Below are 17,112 nucleotides of genomic sequence, written 5' to 3'. Positions count from 1 at the left end.
CCTGTGTTGGGATTTATTGTTTTCACTCATACAAGCAAAGGTAAAGTAAGCTTTAGGTAGCTTAAACTCCTATAGGACAAGGACTTGGCTAACATCTAAAAATACTGCTTAAATGTAGTTTGCAGCTATCTGGAAGTCATTCCTGACCACTGAAACTGTTTTACAGCTGGTTTGAGTTTTGTTTAGATAGTTTCTTAAAAAGGCCTTGATGGTTGTAGTATGCATTTTCTTTTGTTGCAGTGAAAAGAAGTTGATTGTTGAATAAAAAGGAAAGCATGAAAGCACTCCATTCAAAAAGTGGAGAAGCTAGAAAACTTCTTATTTTCTGGTTCTAAACACTGACTTGAGATTTGTACACCTCCCTCTGGAACCTTTTTTAACAATAGTCTTGGTGCTCCAATGCAGGGCTGTCAGCTTCTACTTCTACAAATAAAACTGTATCAGCCTGAATGGTCACTCCCGTTAAGAGTTTGACATTGTTGCACAGCATATTTAATGCTAAAATTGTTTTTACCTGTTTGGTTTGCATCAGTTTCCCTTTGTTATTACTAATTTTTATACAAAGTATTCAATATTTATTCTTAAACTTTGCTCTGTACCACAAAGACAATTGTTTTGTAAAATTTGTTTTGAATAAACAGATTTACTTTTTAAAAAAACCCCAATCACAACAAATGTTGTAAATATCTCTTGTTGCTTTCTCTGTGACTGACAGGCTCAGCTCTGATGCTTTTAAATCCTGGGAAAGGACTTCAAACTGCCTACCCTTTCCCCTCCTTCCTTACCATTCTGCCTTGAAACCTGTGGAGCAGAAGGCTAAATTGGTGTTCCCAGGAAAGGACATTGTTCAGAAACTCATTTACCAAGCTTCTAGGTCTAAAGCTGTGTAGAAGTGCCAAATATTAGAATCTTAACCTGTTGTTAATATTAACTTCTGAGTTTGTATGTTCTCTTTAGGTGATTGTTACCCAAGGGATGTGTATCTAAGTTCTATTTCAGATCACACTTTGCTCCTTTTGAAAACTCACTGATGGTTTGGACACCAGTGACACAACTTTCATAGAGTATAATAAAATTCAGGTGGTACAGTTGCATTTTTTGTGTATCACCAGCTAGTCTCTAGCATCATGTATCAAGCTATTTTTTTAGAGGTAAACTCTTGCCTCATGTAACAGGTAAGTATACGTGTGAGGCATAACATACTTGGCAAAATCCTACTGAGGAAGAGAGGAAATGAAGTCGGGACTGGGTAGGTAGTTTTGTGGGCTTGTTGTAGGGTGGTGTGTGGTGGTGTTTTTGTGTGGTTTGTTTTATGGTGGTTGTTTTTAACAGCTCCTTTTGGCCTAGAAACAGTGCAGTTTGACTACGGAAATTACAGTTGTTTGGTAAGTTTTGTTAAACTGACAAGTGTTTGGTGTGTTACAATACATCATTAATAATCTCTTAAGACTATGCAGAAAGGGAAAAAAGATTATTACTTGCATTTGAAAAACCAGAAGCTTCGCAGAGGCATGTAGTTAAATAGGAATTCCCTAAACACAAGACGATCTTTAATATACTGCTTTTTTGTAAATACATGTGAGGCTTATTCTAATAACTTATTTTTTCTCTTATTTTTACATTCTAAGGCAAAAGAAACCATCCCCAACCCAAAGCAAAAGCTAATCTTGCTTTTTCAGCTGACAGACTACATATAAACACAGATCTATAAGCATTTCAGTGAGTTATTTACATCTAATGTATTGATCTTAATGACCTTCAAATAAGTCATAGAGAATATCCCATAAGTGTAATTATCTGCATTATCAGAACAGGAAAATGATACTTGGCCATGTGTGCAGCCTTACCTCCTCCTCGTTGACAAGTTCTCATCACTTTCACTCATCACCAGGACTCTGCTAGATCCTCCTTGGCTAGCTTCATGCATCACTTCGATCTGAATAAAAAGGAGGACACATTTAAAATGAAAATACTTGGTTGCTGATGCTTTTATTTAGAGAACTCTTTAAAGCAGATCCTACCTAGTCTACTAAGTACCTGGATGAGTTAAAATAATACAATTCTGGCTGTGCAGGTTGCAAATTAAGAATCCTGCCTCTGTTTTTCTACTTCCTTGATCAGGATTGGCAAGGGAGGCATTCTTGACTCCAGGCAAAGTCTTTATGTTCTGCCACCATAGAAGGTGAATTATCTCCTTATGTAGATAATTACAGGCATAACAGCCTGTTTCTTAGACCCTGAAATAACTTTTTGTTTTGTTTCCAGCTTGAAGCCAACCCAAAAACTCAAGTTCTCAGAGTTTTGTCCAGTGCCACATAGAGTAGTCTAGGCAATTTACCTTGTGCCTCTGAGAAGTGTCTGTACTAGTAGCAGTATTACACAAGGCAACACGTACCCTTCACGTACTGAGCACAGAACACTCATGCAAGGGCTGTCCCCAGGTTGAGATGGAGTGGAGCTTTCTAAATAATATTTTGATAAACATGAATCTACTTCCTTGTCCAGTCTTGCAGAGTTAGATCAGAGTTAGTGTGCTCCAGGCAAGTTTTATGCAGGCTTTTCCTCCTTTTGTGTGCAGCTTTCCTTGGGCTTACTCAAAGGTAAGCTCTTCAAAATCCATAAACTATTCAGCTGCTGAATTTGTAGTTAATCTGAGCCAATAGCTAAACTCCAGTAGTGTCTTTAGGTTCCTGAGCGCTTTGATTTTAAGGGCTGATTCTGGGGAGGAAATCAGTAGCCTGTTTTATATTCTGTATGGCTAAATTACTTAGCTGGTTGTTGGTGCTAACAGAATCCATTAATCAACTACCTTAATCTAAGCCATTATCAGAAGAAAAAACATACAAACAAAAACTTTATAGCAGCAATGGGGAAGGGGCATAATTTGCACTGCAGTCTTGGAAAGTAGATTTAAAAATGAATGAATGTTTTTATAAATCCTGTACCATGCTGTTGCATATACCTGACTATGTGGGAGGAATGCAACTGATGACCTGCAATACTGATGAGAATAACTCCTGCTCATACCACCCAACTTCTTTTGCTATTCTTTTCTGAATACTACTTGTCAGAGTCCTCTTCCCCACGCCCTTGTTTTCAAAACATACCTTAAGTAAGGTGTTTTACCATTCTAATGATATGCTGCCTCAATAATAATGAATCTTAATGCAGGGAAGATACAAGAAAATTATGGCAAAGGGATCTTAAAGTGTCGTGCGCAAATGCCACTCTGTTTGGATTTCTGCCTTGGCTTTGGTAAACTTGTAACTAAACGGTGTGTTGGCAAAGTCACAAACCATTTGTGCACAAGACTGTTCAGAATACAGCTTCAGTTGTATTCCTGTCTCTTTCACAGGTATATTTACATGGTCTAAATCAAAGCTTTTAAAAATAAGACAAATGAGGCATAACTTGAATTTGACAGGAAGGAAAAAATGTTTTGTCTCTGAAAATGCCTATTTCTGCTTGCTTGAGCCAATGGAAAGCTTCAGAATTGCAGATGATCCTTCTGTTTCCACTCTCAAGGAGGGCTAAAGAACTGCCTAGATCACTCTACAGCTCAAGCACAAGATGGTTTGCTGTAAGGGCTGGATTTTTACATCCTGCAAGGATTGGAAATAGGGAGGAAAACGTAAGGATGTTCAGAGTCCTAAAAAGCATCTTGCTGCAGAAACACTAATGCCACAAGTCTCATCATAGACTCAAAAGCAAAATGCCTTTCTCTGAACCTTACTTGCCCATGCAGCAACAGGTAACAATGGATTTTTTCCATGGGAGTTTTGTTCATTGGTTGGTTTAATTATTTTAAATGTCTCCCCTCATTTACATAGGAGCTATTCTTAGAAAATACTTGAATGAAGAAAAAGACCTAACTTTTTAAAAACTGAATATAACACATCTTAACTTCAGAGGGCCTAGAATAAGATTCTAGTTTTAGGAAAGGACAGGCACGTGGATGCACTTTAATGTTGGATGTTTCCCCTTTCATCCTTTTGAAAGTGATTTTCTCCTTCAGTGTAACTTGTTTTTCCATGTACATGAGCATAAATCTCTTTTTAATGCTGTCACCTGAGTAACTTTCAAACTGCAACGTGAATTGTGTAAAACAAAAAAACCCACCACAGCAGAGAATTAAATTGTAAACATTCACTTTTTAATTACAAGTATAAATATATAAACCTATCTTTATATAGTTTTGAGTTCTCACAATTTGGGTTGTCCTCAGAACACAGATACTCTTACCTTAATTCCACCTTTAGTCTTCTTAATGTTTTTCTTTTTTGATAACTCAACTTCTGACACAGACTTTGGAGGGCAGGAAATTTCTGTGGACCTCCTGTTGGTAGCTGAAGGAGTAAAAAAGAAGTTAACATCAGAATGTGTGTCCTAAAAATGGAAATCCTACCTCCAAGTAAAAGCAACAAGCAAAGATCCTGTCACATTGGTGGTAACAGAACTTATTTATAGACCTGAATTTTACAGCTGCAGTGGTGAAGGACCATCTGGGGTAAGGGCCAGGCCACATTATTTGGGGCTCCACTGTCTGTGAGTGGGGACCTACAGCTCCAGGCTGTAATGACTGCTTTGGTTTGGCTTCCTCCCTGGCAACTGCCTTTGGAGTAGCTCAGGTAAAAGTTAGCCAGCTGTATCAACACTTGAGTAGCTGTCACTGTCAGCTCAGGTGCTGTTCCTTTTGTGGGTTCTTGAAAGGAGATGTTGGTTCTGGTAATGCTTTGGTAATGTCACACCATAAAGGAGTGTTCCCTGAAAGGTTTTTGTTACATGAGCAAGGCTGAAGAGTGTAATCATACAGGTGTTCAGCAAGTCACTGAGATCACATAATGACAGTGAACAGGAGGAACTGACTTCAGAACACTCTGTCATGACAGGTTTATTGGGTCTGGCAGGCTCGGTAAATCTCCGGTCGCCATGAGCTGTCTAATGCTACTAGAGAATCATCCTTATCAACTTAACCACTGATCCTGAGACTGCTGTCCAAAGAAGAAATTCAGGAAGAACTATAAGAAGGGGAATTGTAGGTTTGGCTTAACTAGAAAAATCCCTTCTCAGTTACCATTTGTATCTTTGATTTAAATTGATGATGAGTTTGCAGTGCAGGTTATGCAGGTGCAGGGCAAACAGTGCTCTCCTTTTTCTTAGCTGCTGAATTGATGCAAGACAACCACACGTCATGGTAAAACCAGAGACAAATACCACATTAAATGATCTGGGTCAGGTAACAAAGAACAAAATCCTTGTGATTCTGAGATCAGGTCCATTCCAGTTTTATTCTGGGGAAACTTTCTAATTGAACAAGAACTTTTAAAAAAATGGAAGTTGATGTTTTCAGATGCATCCAGTACTGTTCTGTTGAACATGCTCAATATGTTGGGGTGAGGAGACTCACGGTTGTCACAAATAATACCTTTTTCCTTCTCTAGGAGAAGCTATGGGATGAGATAAGAAAAGATAGGGAAGACTTGAACAGATTTTCAAATGCCCTTGTTACTAAATTTTCATGTAGCTAGAAAGTAGTATAGAAACACCCCAAATTTGATGCAGTTAAAAAGACTACATCATTTTCATAGCCAATAATAACGAGCTGATGTTTCTCCTACCCTGTGTCTTTTCAAATACTTTATCATGTGGCTGGGAAGGGAATTAATTTATACAGCTTCTCTCTGACTCAGAAGTTCCTGTCTTTATCCTCTGTGGACTGACTTGAGGACTGGCAATGTCCATTTCATGCCTGTTACTTCCTCCCAGTGAGTCTACATGAGAAGTTTCTTGAATGTTACAGCACTGTCTGACAGCAGAAGATTCTTACAGCTCCCAGAACAGAGCTGAAATGCAAATATTGACTCTGTTTGGTTCTTCCATCCCTCTCTTTCAGAAGATACATTGGGAGAGTCACTTTGATTTTGAGCAATACTTTGAACGTCTTCCTTTTCCCGGCTCCCAAGAAAGCTCTTCCATGTAGTAGATGTGTTCTCAGAAGTGTTATTTCACCAGAAAGTGGTGCACTGATATTTTGAAACCAAGGTATACAGCACATACAAGCTATTTATACTTTATATGGATGTAGTTCTCTGTACCTTTCCAGGCTGCAGGGAGAATATTTACCTTGCTCAAAACCAGATGACCAACCTTCTTCAACTGTGTGATAAATTTTCACAGTCCTTTTTGTGTTTTTCCCCCATAAATCCCTAAGTAAGTGGTTATAATCAGCAGCAAATTCATTTTTTCCATATTTACCCATCCTGAAGAATCTCTTGAGCCTTAAATTATCACTTGCTGTGACCTTGTTAAGATGCAGGCTGTGATTATACCTATCGCTCTGAGCAGTATTTTCTCTTAGAGCTTTTTGCACCTATATCCTATTTATATCTTGAAAAATCAGCATTTTAAAAAAACTGATCACAAAAGTAAGGAAAACCAAGCCATTCTTTCATGTTCTTCCCCATCCACTTACCAGGCATTCCTGAATACCCCAGCTATGCTGCCAAGGGTCAGTTAGCCTATTTAAATCTCAGTTCAGTCCACTGGATCACCCTCCAAAGCTAAGTCCCAAGTTCTATATATACTGAATGTGTTATTAAAAAGCAGTGGAAACAAAAGAAATAACTTGAGGAAGCTTGAGAGCTTTTGCTTAGGACAGCAGAGTCAGCAATACCAAGTTGTTTCACCTACTCATTATGCAGAATGTTTTCTGGCTTGAAGGGATGGTTGGTAGCGGCATGAAGATCCTGGCTGAAAGGAGTCAGCAGAAAATATGCAAATGGATTATGACTTCTTTGATGTTGGCATCACAACTTGCAAACTCAGTCAGCTCCAGGTGAGCCAGAAAAGAGAGCACTGGGTAGTTGGAGTGAAAGATGACACATTCAGTGAGCGCCCAAGTGCAGCTGCTCCTTCACCAGCAGCAAATTATTCAGGTTGGTTTTACTGCCTTAGTTTGGGTTTCACCAGTATGACACCTTTCAGAAAGCAGGCAGCAGACTCAAGATAAGGAAACAGTCCAGTCCAACTGCATGTATTTCAAGGGTGAATTTGATCCAGACCAACATAGCGAACTTCAACCTTCCCCTATGACAAGCAGCAACCTTTTCCATTATGCTCCAGAGTATTTTTGAGCTACTGACTGGCATATATTCAGAGACTGCTTCATGTCAGTACATTTAGGTAGTTTCTGGAGTCATTTAGAAAGAGCCCAAATACTTGCCAATTATTATTGCACTAATTATTCTGGAACTGGAAATATAAGGGAAACTCCCTTATCAGATTCAATACAGTTGGCCATTTCAAGGTCATTACTGCACTACTGAGGAAGTTGAAGCTACAGTGTTCAGCTGCCTGCTGAAAGAACAAAGGCACAGGAACAAAGGAAAACTAACTATAAACAAGCTAAGGTCTGCATGGTTTCAAATTTGTTTTCATCCTATTTCACACCACTCCCCTAGCTAATGAGTAATGAAGATTATTTTTTTAATCTATAATATTTTAAACTACTTGATTCCACTTTTAAGGCAAATACTGTTAAAAAGCAGTGTATGCAAAAGTAAACTTTATTGCTAGGATGCTAACAGTAAAGCAAGGTTTAGGTCTATCACCTGCAGTCACCTGGAGCACCACTCTGCTGCTCCTGTGGGGCATTTGCACCGCTTACTAGTTTTTTATGAACAAGCTCCATGATAAATACAGAGTTCCTGTATTATTTCATAGCCTACAGCACATATTAACAGGGGCTGTACCATCCCTAAGAGCATAGGCTCGTACTCAGCCTTGCTTTACAGTCTCTCCACTGCTCTAGGACTGAGATAGATTCATTGAGGACAACTTGCTGTGCTGCATGAGGCAAGGCTGTGCTTTCATCCATTGCTCCTGCGTGGCAGGATACAGGCATCACCACTTAGGAGTTCATCTCTCCCACAGCTACAGCACATAGAGGAACAAGCAGGACACTGTACAGCTCCCAGGTGCTCGGGGACAGCTGGACTAGCACAGCTGGGTAACATGCCTCAAACTTACTGCTGCTATAATAAATGTAACCCATTAGCTAGTGAAGCCTTGAAAAGCCACCTAAAGCACTAGCAAGAGAGACAGACGCTGTAGTCATGGGTTATGACACACACTCCACACTTGCAAGAGGTTCAAAGCCCCCCCTGAAAGTACCATGCATTATAGTCAGGTCTTGGGTGAATTTCCCAAGCACATGCTTGCCTATCTGCTTTCTGCACAAGAGTCTGTGCATTCTCACTAATCATCTATAACATGATGAAAGGCCTTTGGCAAGAACATCATGGGAACAAGTCTGCTGAACTGTTTATTAGGGGTTGCAGCTCATGCTGTTGTCCCACAGGAACATGAATCTGAAGATCACTGTAACTGCTGGTGATAACAAAACAGCATGCTTAGGTAGCTGAAGAAACACTAGAGCATCCAAGGTGTATCATTTTATCACTTAATTCAGTCATTTCCAGCTTTAGGCAATATTATTCATGCTTCTTTGCAAAATTGCTGTCAAGGACATTAAAAATCTGCCCACAGAAGCAGCATAGAGTGAGGCCCTTCTACCTGGACTATTTTTTCCCAAGGAGACACTTCTCTCTTTCTTCAGACTTGCTTGAGTGTGATAGCAGCCCTCCAGCCACAACACTGAAAGCTGCTTCTCCTTTTCTCTACTCCATTTATAAAAATATCTCAAAGTATAGAAACCAGTGGTTTCCCAAAACCATTAATGAGAAGCACATGCACCATGTCTTCTGAGTCAGCTAATCTCTCCACAGCCTTACTCCAGGCACACAGCCCCAGACCCTTACATGACATTCTTCTTTTATCCTCCCTCCAGCTGTTATTAGTTAGTGAGTCTTACACATTAGTGACTGGGAGGAACACTGGACTGGATCCAATAAACAGTCATACACATTTAACCAAGGTGGAACCAGTTTAAGTTTTATTAAAGAACTGAAAAGGCTCCAGTTGTGCTCCCCCATACAAATTTCATGTTCCAGGTTGGCCTTCTAAGACAGTTGTAAGGCAAGTCACTGATTTTTGTATGTGCACTGTGCTGTTAAATGTGGTATTTGCTTAATGAGCTCACAGAAGTTTTGGCATCATTGCTGCTGTATTTCACATTTTTGTTGCACACAGAAATCCCTAGGTGAATGTTTTATAGCATTTAGAACCCTAATTTTGCCCCTTTGCTGCTAAGGCACCTCAATATGTCTGTCCATGTTTTGTGTGTGGAATCAAACCCACTTAACTCACGAGCAGCTATGCAGTGTTTTGATTTCTCTGTATTTCCCAAGGTGGGGGTGGGGGTGGGGGGGAAGAGCAGAGCTTTACTGTCCATGTTATTTCAATCCCTGCTCTGATAATTCTAATTGTTGTTTTTACAATGGAGGTGTTGTTTGCACAACACTTCTCAGAGGTAATAGGCTGTTGCCTGTTACTGATATCTCCAAGTTCCATAAAGATCAAAAGAGAATATGTTATGTTAGAAGGCCCAACTGTCACTGGTAGGACTGAGTTTTCAGGTTACAGGTATTACATGCCATTTAACATGTGCAAGAGAACATACCCTGCCCCGAGTTCTGATTTTGTTCTTTCACTGCTCTTTCAAGAGCAGTTTCCCAAGTTACTAAAACAACCGACACCAAAAATCACTGAGAGAGGTGTGCTGGGTTTTTAACAGGGCTGATGCCCTCGTATCTACAGCATCAGCTTCTTTTTTCTTGTATCAGCAGGAGTGAAAAGCAATAAGGAAGTCACAGTTCAGGGGTGACTCCAGAACCTTCAAAACCCATCTGAACCGTGTCTGGTCAAGTTCTCCCTTTCCTCCTAACCTCTGCCCAGACACTTCCTTCTCCTTTTGTTAGCACTGCTGCTCATGGAACTGGATCATGAGGAGCTGAAGTAGCTGAAACAATCTTCCCACACACACACACTCACTGACAGCTTCCAATTCCCTCCTTGATTCCCACTAGTTACGTGGCTGTAAGTACTGTGGAGACGCAGAGTCACAAGCACACCCCTGTGCTGGGCAGAGAGGAGAGGGGAAAGGAAGGCTGCAACCTCAGTATTAAGAAGGGCTTAAGCTGCTGCAAGATCATACTGTAAGGAAACAAGGAGTACAGGGCTAAGAAATATATTTTGTCTCTGGGTTCCTAAGGTTCTTGCTGAGAGCAAAGGAAATGAGACTGTAAGAACCAAGCTGTAGCAAGTTCATATGTAATCAGTGCATATGAGCTTAGATTCCCCACCACCACTTGCTTGTAGTTCTGCCAAATCTGGACACCTTAGGAAGAGATAACACTATTTCACACTGCCATTTTCCAGGTCTTGCCACAAAGGTGACTAAAACAATTTTCCTAGCCTTGTTCCCTGAAATCTCCAACCTGGTTTTTACTGAAGTTTTCCAGAAAAGTGTCAGGGTGAAGATGATAGCCTTTGGGAAGGTTTTATTTCAGAGAGGTAGATTTTGGGAGAGCAAACAAATGAAAACACAGAAACACTAACTACAGTCATTGCTAACAGCTTACATTAACTGTTACAGCTCTGTGGCTTATCCCACTGCAGATGACAGCCTGTGGGCAATACTAGCCTGCATGGTTTGATTTTGTGGACCTATCCCAATTCACTCCAGCTGAGGAGTTTGTACAAAGACACAGTTCACAAATATGAAGTCAAATCATCATAAGTGATGCTCTCAGAAGTGACCTAGAGGAAAGGAATTTTCCCATCAAGTGGCTCCTCTTTCCTCCCAACCTACACAGGGACAAGTTTGCTCCCAATGGAAGTTGCTTGACTACTGCTGGTGGCTAAACAGAGTTGTCCTTGAAATAAGGTGTCATACGTACCAAAGATTTTCAAGACATTTATTATAAAAAGGTCAGCAAAGGGGTTTCTGCCTTTTCTGGGTTAGTCTGTAAATCATTTCTGCAGCTTCCCACAGCCAAAATTTTCACCAAGTTCAGCTGGTCCAGACTTTTGAACTTCATGATAATTCCACTACTGTTATTTCAGTGGTGAAAAGGCCTGTCCCTGCAAAGTGTACAAGTCCATTTCTGAAACCAAGAGCTTCTAGCAAAAATGGGATTAATTTAAAAATTTGCTGGGTGAAGGAGAGTTTACAGCACAGCTCTGAGCTGCCTTCCTAGATCCTCACTAAGCTAAGACTTTGCCAAGGATCACCACAGACTACAAGGACATAGACATTAAGAAGCTGTCACAGTCTTTTCCTTCACAGGAACCTACCTCTCTCTCATACACAGTATCAGCTCTGCCTGTGTGCACCTGTGTACACACCCATGTAAAATGAAGAGTCTCACTGCTACAATAATGGAGCCTTTCCCACCTGAGCCTTCACATCTGCTAATATCTTTCCATTAGCACCCGGAGTTGAGTTTTCCCTGCTGCCCCTTGTTAGGGAAATGGAGAGTCAGCAAGTAAAAAAAAACAAAATCAAATCTATTCTGGAATGAACACAACTTTTTTCCCTTTCACAGCCAGCCATTGGTGGTATTGTTACATCTGCTGCCTGGGAACAAAAGCTTTTCTTTCTGGTCTTCTATTTCTGTTTACCACATTTTTTTGCCTTTGACTGCCTTTGTATTTGCACAGCCTAGGAACATGGCACGTTCCTCTTGCCATATTCTATTTTGTAAGCTTTCAGAAATATTTTGGTATGGCCTGAGTAACAAACAATGAGGTGCAGTATCTGTTTCAAGACAGTGCTCTCAGCCTCTTCCATTTTTCCAACATGGTGCTCAGTAAGTTTTCCCCCTAAACAAATGCTGATTCTGTGAATATGAAGAAAGGCACCGAGGAAAGTCCCAAAAGAGGGTAGCTTCAAGAACAGAATTTCACAGTCTCATTTTCAAGGCCTGGAATAGGTTTCAGTGTCCCTGTTTCTATTCTCAGCTGCTTTTCAGACTCAGACTGTGAAAACCCTTGGTGAAGTCACACAGTTTACCTGTGCTTCAGTTTTCTTTCTGAAAAAGAGAAAGAGGTTAAAGTACTTACCAGTGCTTGCTGAGCTCTTGAGCATTTTGAGGGAAAAGGCACCCAAGAAACTCAAAGTGTAACTCTTTGTAGTGGACAAAGAGATAATACCCAATGGAGGCCACTACACAGTGTACATAAATATACATGCACTGCTCACAGCAGTTAAAGCAACTGGTTTCGAGCCCCAAGATAATCTGCAGTCAGTTGGGGACTTCTGTTTATACAGAGTTACTCTAGGTCAGCCATCTTCAGACACACAGAAGGTGAATGAGATGCTATAGCACTGGTGTGTAGCTGAAAGCAGCTGCTCATGGCCTACCTACTCCTGCTGGTCTGGTGATCTTTGGTGATGCTCGCTTTGGGGAAGATTCAGGATGCGGGGCAACAGGTTGTACCGGCCGGGTCTGTTTGGCTGCCAGCTTCTTCAGACTTACTTGCCTCTTGTCAAACATTTCTTGTACATCATCTAGTTTTTGTAGAATTCTTTGGGCATTGGCCTAGGCAAGGAAAAAGTGAGCAACAGATGGCTGTCAGTGCTGGACTGAGCAAGTTTAAGAACTTCTATCACCCAGACTCAGACCAGAGCTGAACATTGTACTTTGTGTGGCAGTTTAATGCAACCCAGCCCATGCAGTCCACTGCACAGACCCGTTTCAGCAAGTAGGACATAGTGACTTGCAGTCTTTCTAGCAGTACTCTGAAGAAAATCATGTGTGTGCCATGACTACTTGTCTGAGTAAAGTGTATTGCCCCAAGTGCTCGCCACTGTCCTTTTGGTCTGGAGAGAGGCATATTTGAGCAGATTTCAACATACAGCCCAGTACACTCATGTACAAAGCAGTGAGGTAATGTAAAAATTACCAAATTACTCAGATGCACGCACATCTGAGGGGTTTTACCTTTATTTCAGGGGTGAGGATCATGTCAAACTGATTGTAGAACTCCTTCGGGTTAGAGAGCTGATGTTCCTTAGCTGTTACCAAGAACTTCTCAATTTCTACGAGCGCAGTTTCAGCTCCCTCTTGTGACTGGCACTTATCCACAGCTTGGGAAGCTAAGAGGTAGATTCCAGCTTCACACCATTGGCTTGCCTTTAAAGAAAAATGGGGCAAGGACGACTCCATCATCACTGACAGTCCATGCTGTGAAGTGTTGCTTCTACTCTATGAAATACAGATTTGCCCTAACATGTCACTAAAGGGAATGAATGTTGCTTTGTGGCACCCAACAGTCCCTGACCACAAGTCACCCCACCTAGATACATAAAACAGCAAGTTCAATTCAGCTCTTGTGAGCTAGAAAGTCCAGTAGCATCCAAAATTATAATATTCTAAGCAGAGAGAAGAAATTGTGTTAGTTTGCTTGCTTCAAATTGAATCTGAAAGCTGTATTACCTTGTTTCGGTGTTCAATCACACAGTTATCCAAAACCAGAAACCACATCAAAAATCCCCCAAACTTCTTAGGCCTATAAAACTCAGTTAAAAAAATACTCCAAAGCAGGTTTTTACTGCAAAACTTTGGTAATTCCTCTTTCAGATAAGGCTGAAACAGCACACAGACATTCTCAAAGCACTTAGCTTGCTATTCTAGCTAGCTGGAAGTGAAAACAACCATACAAGCAGCCAATCATTTTTGGGGGTTAAGCACTAGAATACATTTGGTTCTGATTTCAAATTTAGTCCAAGGTTTAAGTTGTATTTCCTACTTTTCATCATTTTAAAACTGTAATGATGGGAATCTCTATTTTCTGGTTAGTTTCTGAATTAAATGGAGGGAAGAAAAAAGAAGAAATACTATTTCTCTTCATCCAAGTTACCTGAGCTTATAAAAAATTCGTTTTCAGTGGACTCTTACCAGGACTGTTTCCTGAGAAGGTTCACTCACCTTATCTAACTGCTTATGCAGCTCAAGAGACTTTCCTAAAATATCATACTTTTTCTTGGTCTCATTGGTAAAGTCATCACAGATACGCCTGAGTTCAACACACTTTGGTCTAATGGAGTCAACTGCATAATGGTTGTTTTGGATGAGCTGTTCTCCGTGGAGAGCTAGAGACTGGGCCTTCTCCAAAGGTTCCTGGGAATATAATGAGAAAAAAATAATCCAAAGGTAGACCTTAATGACATGCATAATATAGATGATCCATCTTTGTAACCCCTGCTGTCACCTAGAAGTAAAGACTTGGGATATTAATCTAGCTGATGGGCCTTAATACTTACATTGAAGACCAACTGTCAGTGAATACATTGAAACACACGAGGTTCCACCTGAACAGGAAACAGTTTTTACTGTGAGGGTGACTGAGGACTGGAACAGGTTGCCCAGAGAGGTTGTCTCCATCCTTGAAGAAATTTTTAAAAATCATCTGGACAACCTGCCTTCCTGGGCAACCTGCCCAAGGTGGATCTGCTCAGGCAGGCACGCTGAACAAGATGATCTCCAGAGGTCCCTTCCACCCTTAATCATTCTGTGATAACTGCAGTTCCATGAGCACATGCTGGTTTCTCTCTCATGTACTGGGGACATTCATTGTACAAGGTATTTTCCCCTGGAAAAATTCCCAGTAATCAAACCCCCTGTATTCCCCTCCTCTTCCCCAACATGTTTATAATGCGTTAGTTTATTTTTTATTCCAATATTTATTTTGGAAAGCTCATCAGATCCTACTGAATATCATTCAGAACTTGTCACAATAGGATGAAATTAAGAGTTGGCAGATGGGAAAAGAGCATACACCAATACGTTCTGTGATGTGTACAATGGCAGAAAAATGCATGTTCCTATGGCTTCTACTCCTTTGGGCTTCTACAGAAGAGCTGTGCAAGGATCTCAATATTTAATCCTAGTCTTAAAGATAATCATCTGCTTTTCCATTTGTTCATGTGCATCTTCCTCTGATCCCATTTGTTTGTTCAACACTTTCTAATACTACTAAATGTGAGGTATATCACAGCTGACCAGCTCATGGAGTATAAAACCCAAGTGTCTGGAGAAAAAAAAAAAAAAAAAAAAAAAAGAGAGATATGTTTGTGGGAGGCATAGGTGTTTCTCAAACAGCTACATAAAAGTCATCTGGCCAAGATAACCTATTGAGTATTTTGAGCTTTTCAGATTTCAAAGACAGGCTTAACATTTCCCTGTTTGAAATACTGATTTTTGAACTGGATTCTAGCTTTCCAGATAACAAACAAAAAACTACTCAGTCTGAACAACCCTGGTTTCCAGAAATTAGGATCTGAGTTTTGAATTTAAAATAATGACTCATGAGAAAAGAATAATCATGATGTAAGGAACGTGACAGAAACGTCTAGAAGATCATGTCTGCAGCAGCTGGAATACTATATTGAGTGCAAACCTGTCCTTTCTCTTCCAGTTGTTTCTGTTCTTTTAAGAGATGCTCCACTCGAGTCACGCTGTCTCCAATGTCAACAAAACCTGCTTGTGCTTCCATGAGATTATCCAATGCCAGTTTCACCTAAAAACCAACAAAAATAATCAAATAAGCCACCAAAAAACCTCATCTCAAGATACTCATAAAATGGTAACAAACCTATGGCTTCTAAACGTTCACGTGCATCTTTTAGAAGGGTCTGCATCTCAAGTTTAGTCTTTCAGCTAATTCCAAAATGGAAGAGCCAAAGAATAAAACAAGAATCAACTTTTCTTCAAAGTGTTGCCTTGCTTGAATTTATTAGGTGCATACTTTTTTTTTTAGGTGCACAATTTTGAACACCTGTAACTCCAGAATCTATATTGCTCCAGCCTCTGTGATGACAGTTGGGCTTTCTGGGCTGTATTCCATTGACTCTGGTGAGAGCAGCAATTTACCATCACAGAAGTAGTGATATTTGGTAACATCACACGTAAATGCAAAATGATTTATCAGGAAGTTGGTGCTTCACATTTTAGCCTAGCAGGCTGGCACTCTCCTCACTGTGCCTTACTCACACGTTGTAAGGCATGCAATAGCTGTCAGGAATTGACTTTTTGAAAATCCATTTCCTGTTTGTAAGGGCAGGCTTCTCTCCCCACCTCCTTTTTGAGTTGCCAGTATAGTGTAAGTAGTATGGGTAAGATTTGACCTTGTTTACCAGAGAAGGCTACAGAATGAGCAAAGTGAAATACCTCTCTAAAATCATGTTCAAAATGTCGAAGCTGCAGGCATTGCTCTAGTTTTAGGTGATGCTTGGTCCAGAATTGATCAAAAGCCTTTTCTGTCTCATCCAACTGAGCCAACAACCTGTTAAGAGTGAAAAGAACTTATTTCTTATAGTTAATTTATTTTAAGTTATACCAATTGATGGCAGAACAGGTAGGAGAGGACCCCCCACCTTATGGGCTAATTAATACAGAGCCTTATGTTAGAAGGCTCTGTACCAACTATCCCTTAAGCAAGAGAATTAAATTTGCAGTGGGACAGCCAGGCATGTGAATGGTGAGTGACAGCTACATGGATCCACTGTGGCAGTTGCAGTCCTGCCTCCTGACCCGCAACAGGAGCACAGAGCTGTTCCATACACTGGCAAGCCAAGGGCAATAAAGTAACCCAAGCTTCCACCCAGTTCTTCAAAGATAATTCAATCTGCATGAGCCTGGGGTGAATATGATGCAATTATTATTTTAAGGAATGCTTAAAGCAGAACACTACAACTTGTTATTTGTTTTTTTTAACCCAGAAACAGGCAAGGACTGAGTCATTTTTTCCCAGTCCATTACAAACAGTATTAGAAGCCCATGCCTCCTGTAGACATTGTTTCACTTTGCATAAATGATGAAACATACATTTGCAAGGAAATTAGTATGAAGATGTCACACATCTTGAGTAAAATGTCTGACACCAGACTAGTGAGTCATCTTCACAGACTCTCAATAATCTATTAACTATATTATGAAGTAGAACAGTTTAAACAGATAAAACTGAAGAGTCTTCTCTGGCTATCCTGTGCTTCAATAGTTGGACACTCTTTGGGCAGGTAGGAGACCAGACCTGACTTCCTACACACCCAATGAGTGCTGGAATCAAGTTATTAGGGTAAACACTGAGAACTCCCTCCCAATTCCTCTCAAACACAGAGTTCTGTTTTCAATCTATCCCTGAAAAACA

General features: G+C 40.4%; 1 protein-coding gene across 1 annotated transcript in view; it reads right to left on the bottom strand.

Annotated features, from left to right (window-relative positions):
* The window catches only part of MCF2L2 (MCF.2 cell line derived transforming sequence-like 2), a gene marked incomplete at both ends in the record, with an annotated part of 141,691 nt that overhangs the window by 81,343 nt on the left and 43,236 nt on the right, over positions 1 to 17,112 (bottom strand). The window contains 7 exons of the mRNA XM_084267614.1: positions 1,848 to 1,936; positions 4,243 to 4,346; positions 12,326 to 12,503; positions 12,906 to 13,097; positions 13,893 to 14,084; positions 15,364 to 15,483; positions 16,134 to 16,248. Coding sequence (XP_084123740.1) covers positions 1,848 to 1,936; positions 4,243 to 4,346; positions 12,326 to 12,503; positions 12,906 to 13,097; positions 13,893 to 14,084; positions 15,364 to 15,483; positions 16,134 to 16,248 — 990 coding nt within the window. The remainder of the gene's footprint in view (positions 1 to 1,847; positions 1,937 to 4,242; positions 4,347 to 12,325; positions 12,504 to 12,905; positions 13,098 to 13,892; positions 14,085 to 15,363; positions 15,484 to 16,133; positions 16,249 to 17,112) is intronic.

The sequence above is a fragment of the Gallinula chloropus genome (assembly GCF_964237585.1).
Source record: "Gallinula chloropus genome assembly, chromosome: 8".
NCBI lineage: Eukaryota > Metazoa > Chordata > Aves > Gruiformes > Rallidae > Gallinula > Gallinula chloropus.
Note: the sequence above shows the minus strand (reverse complement) of the source record. Positions and strands in the feature narration are given on the sequence as shown.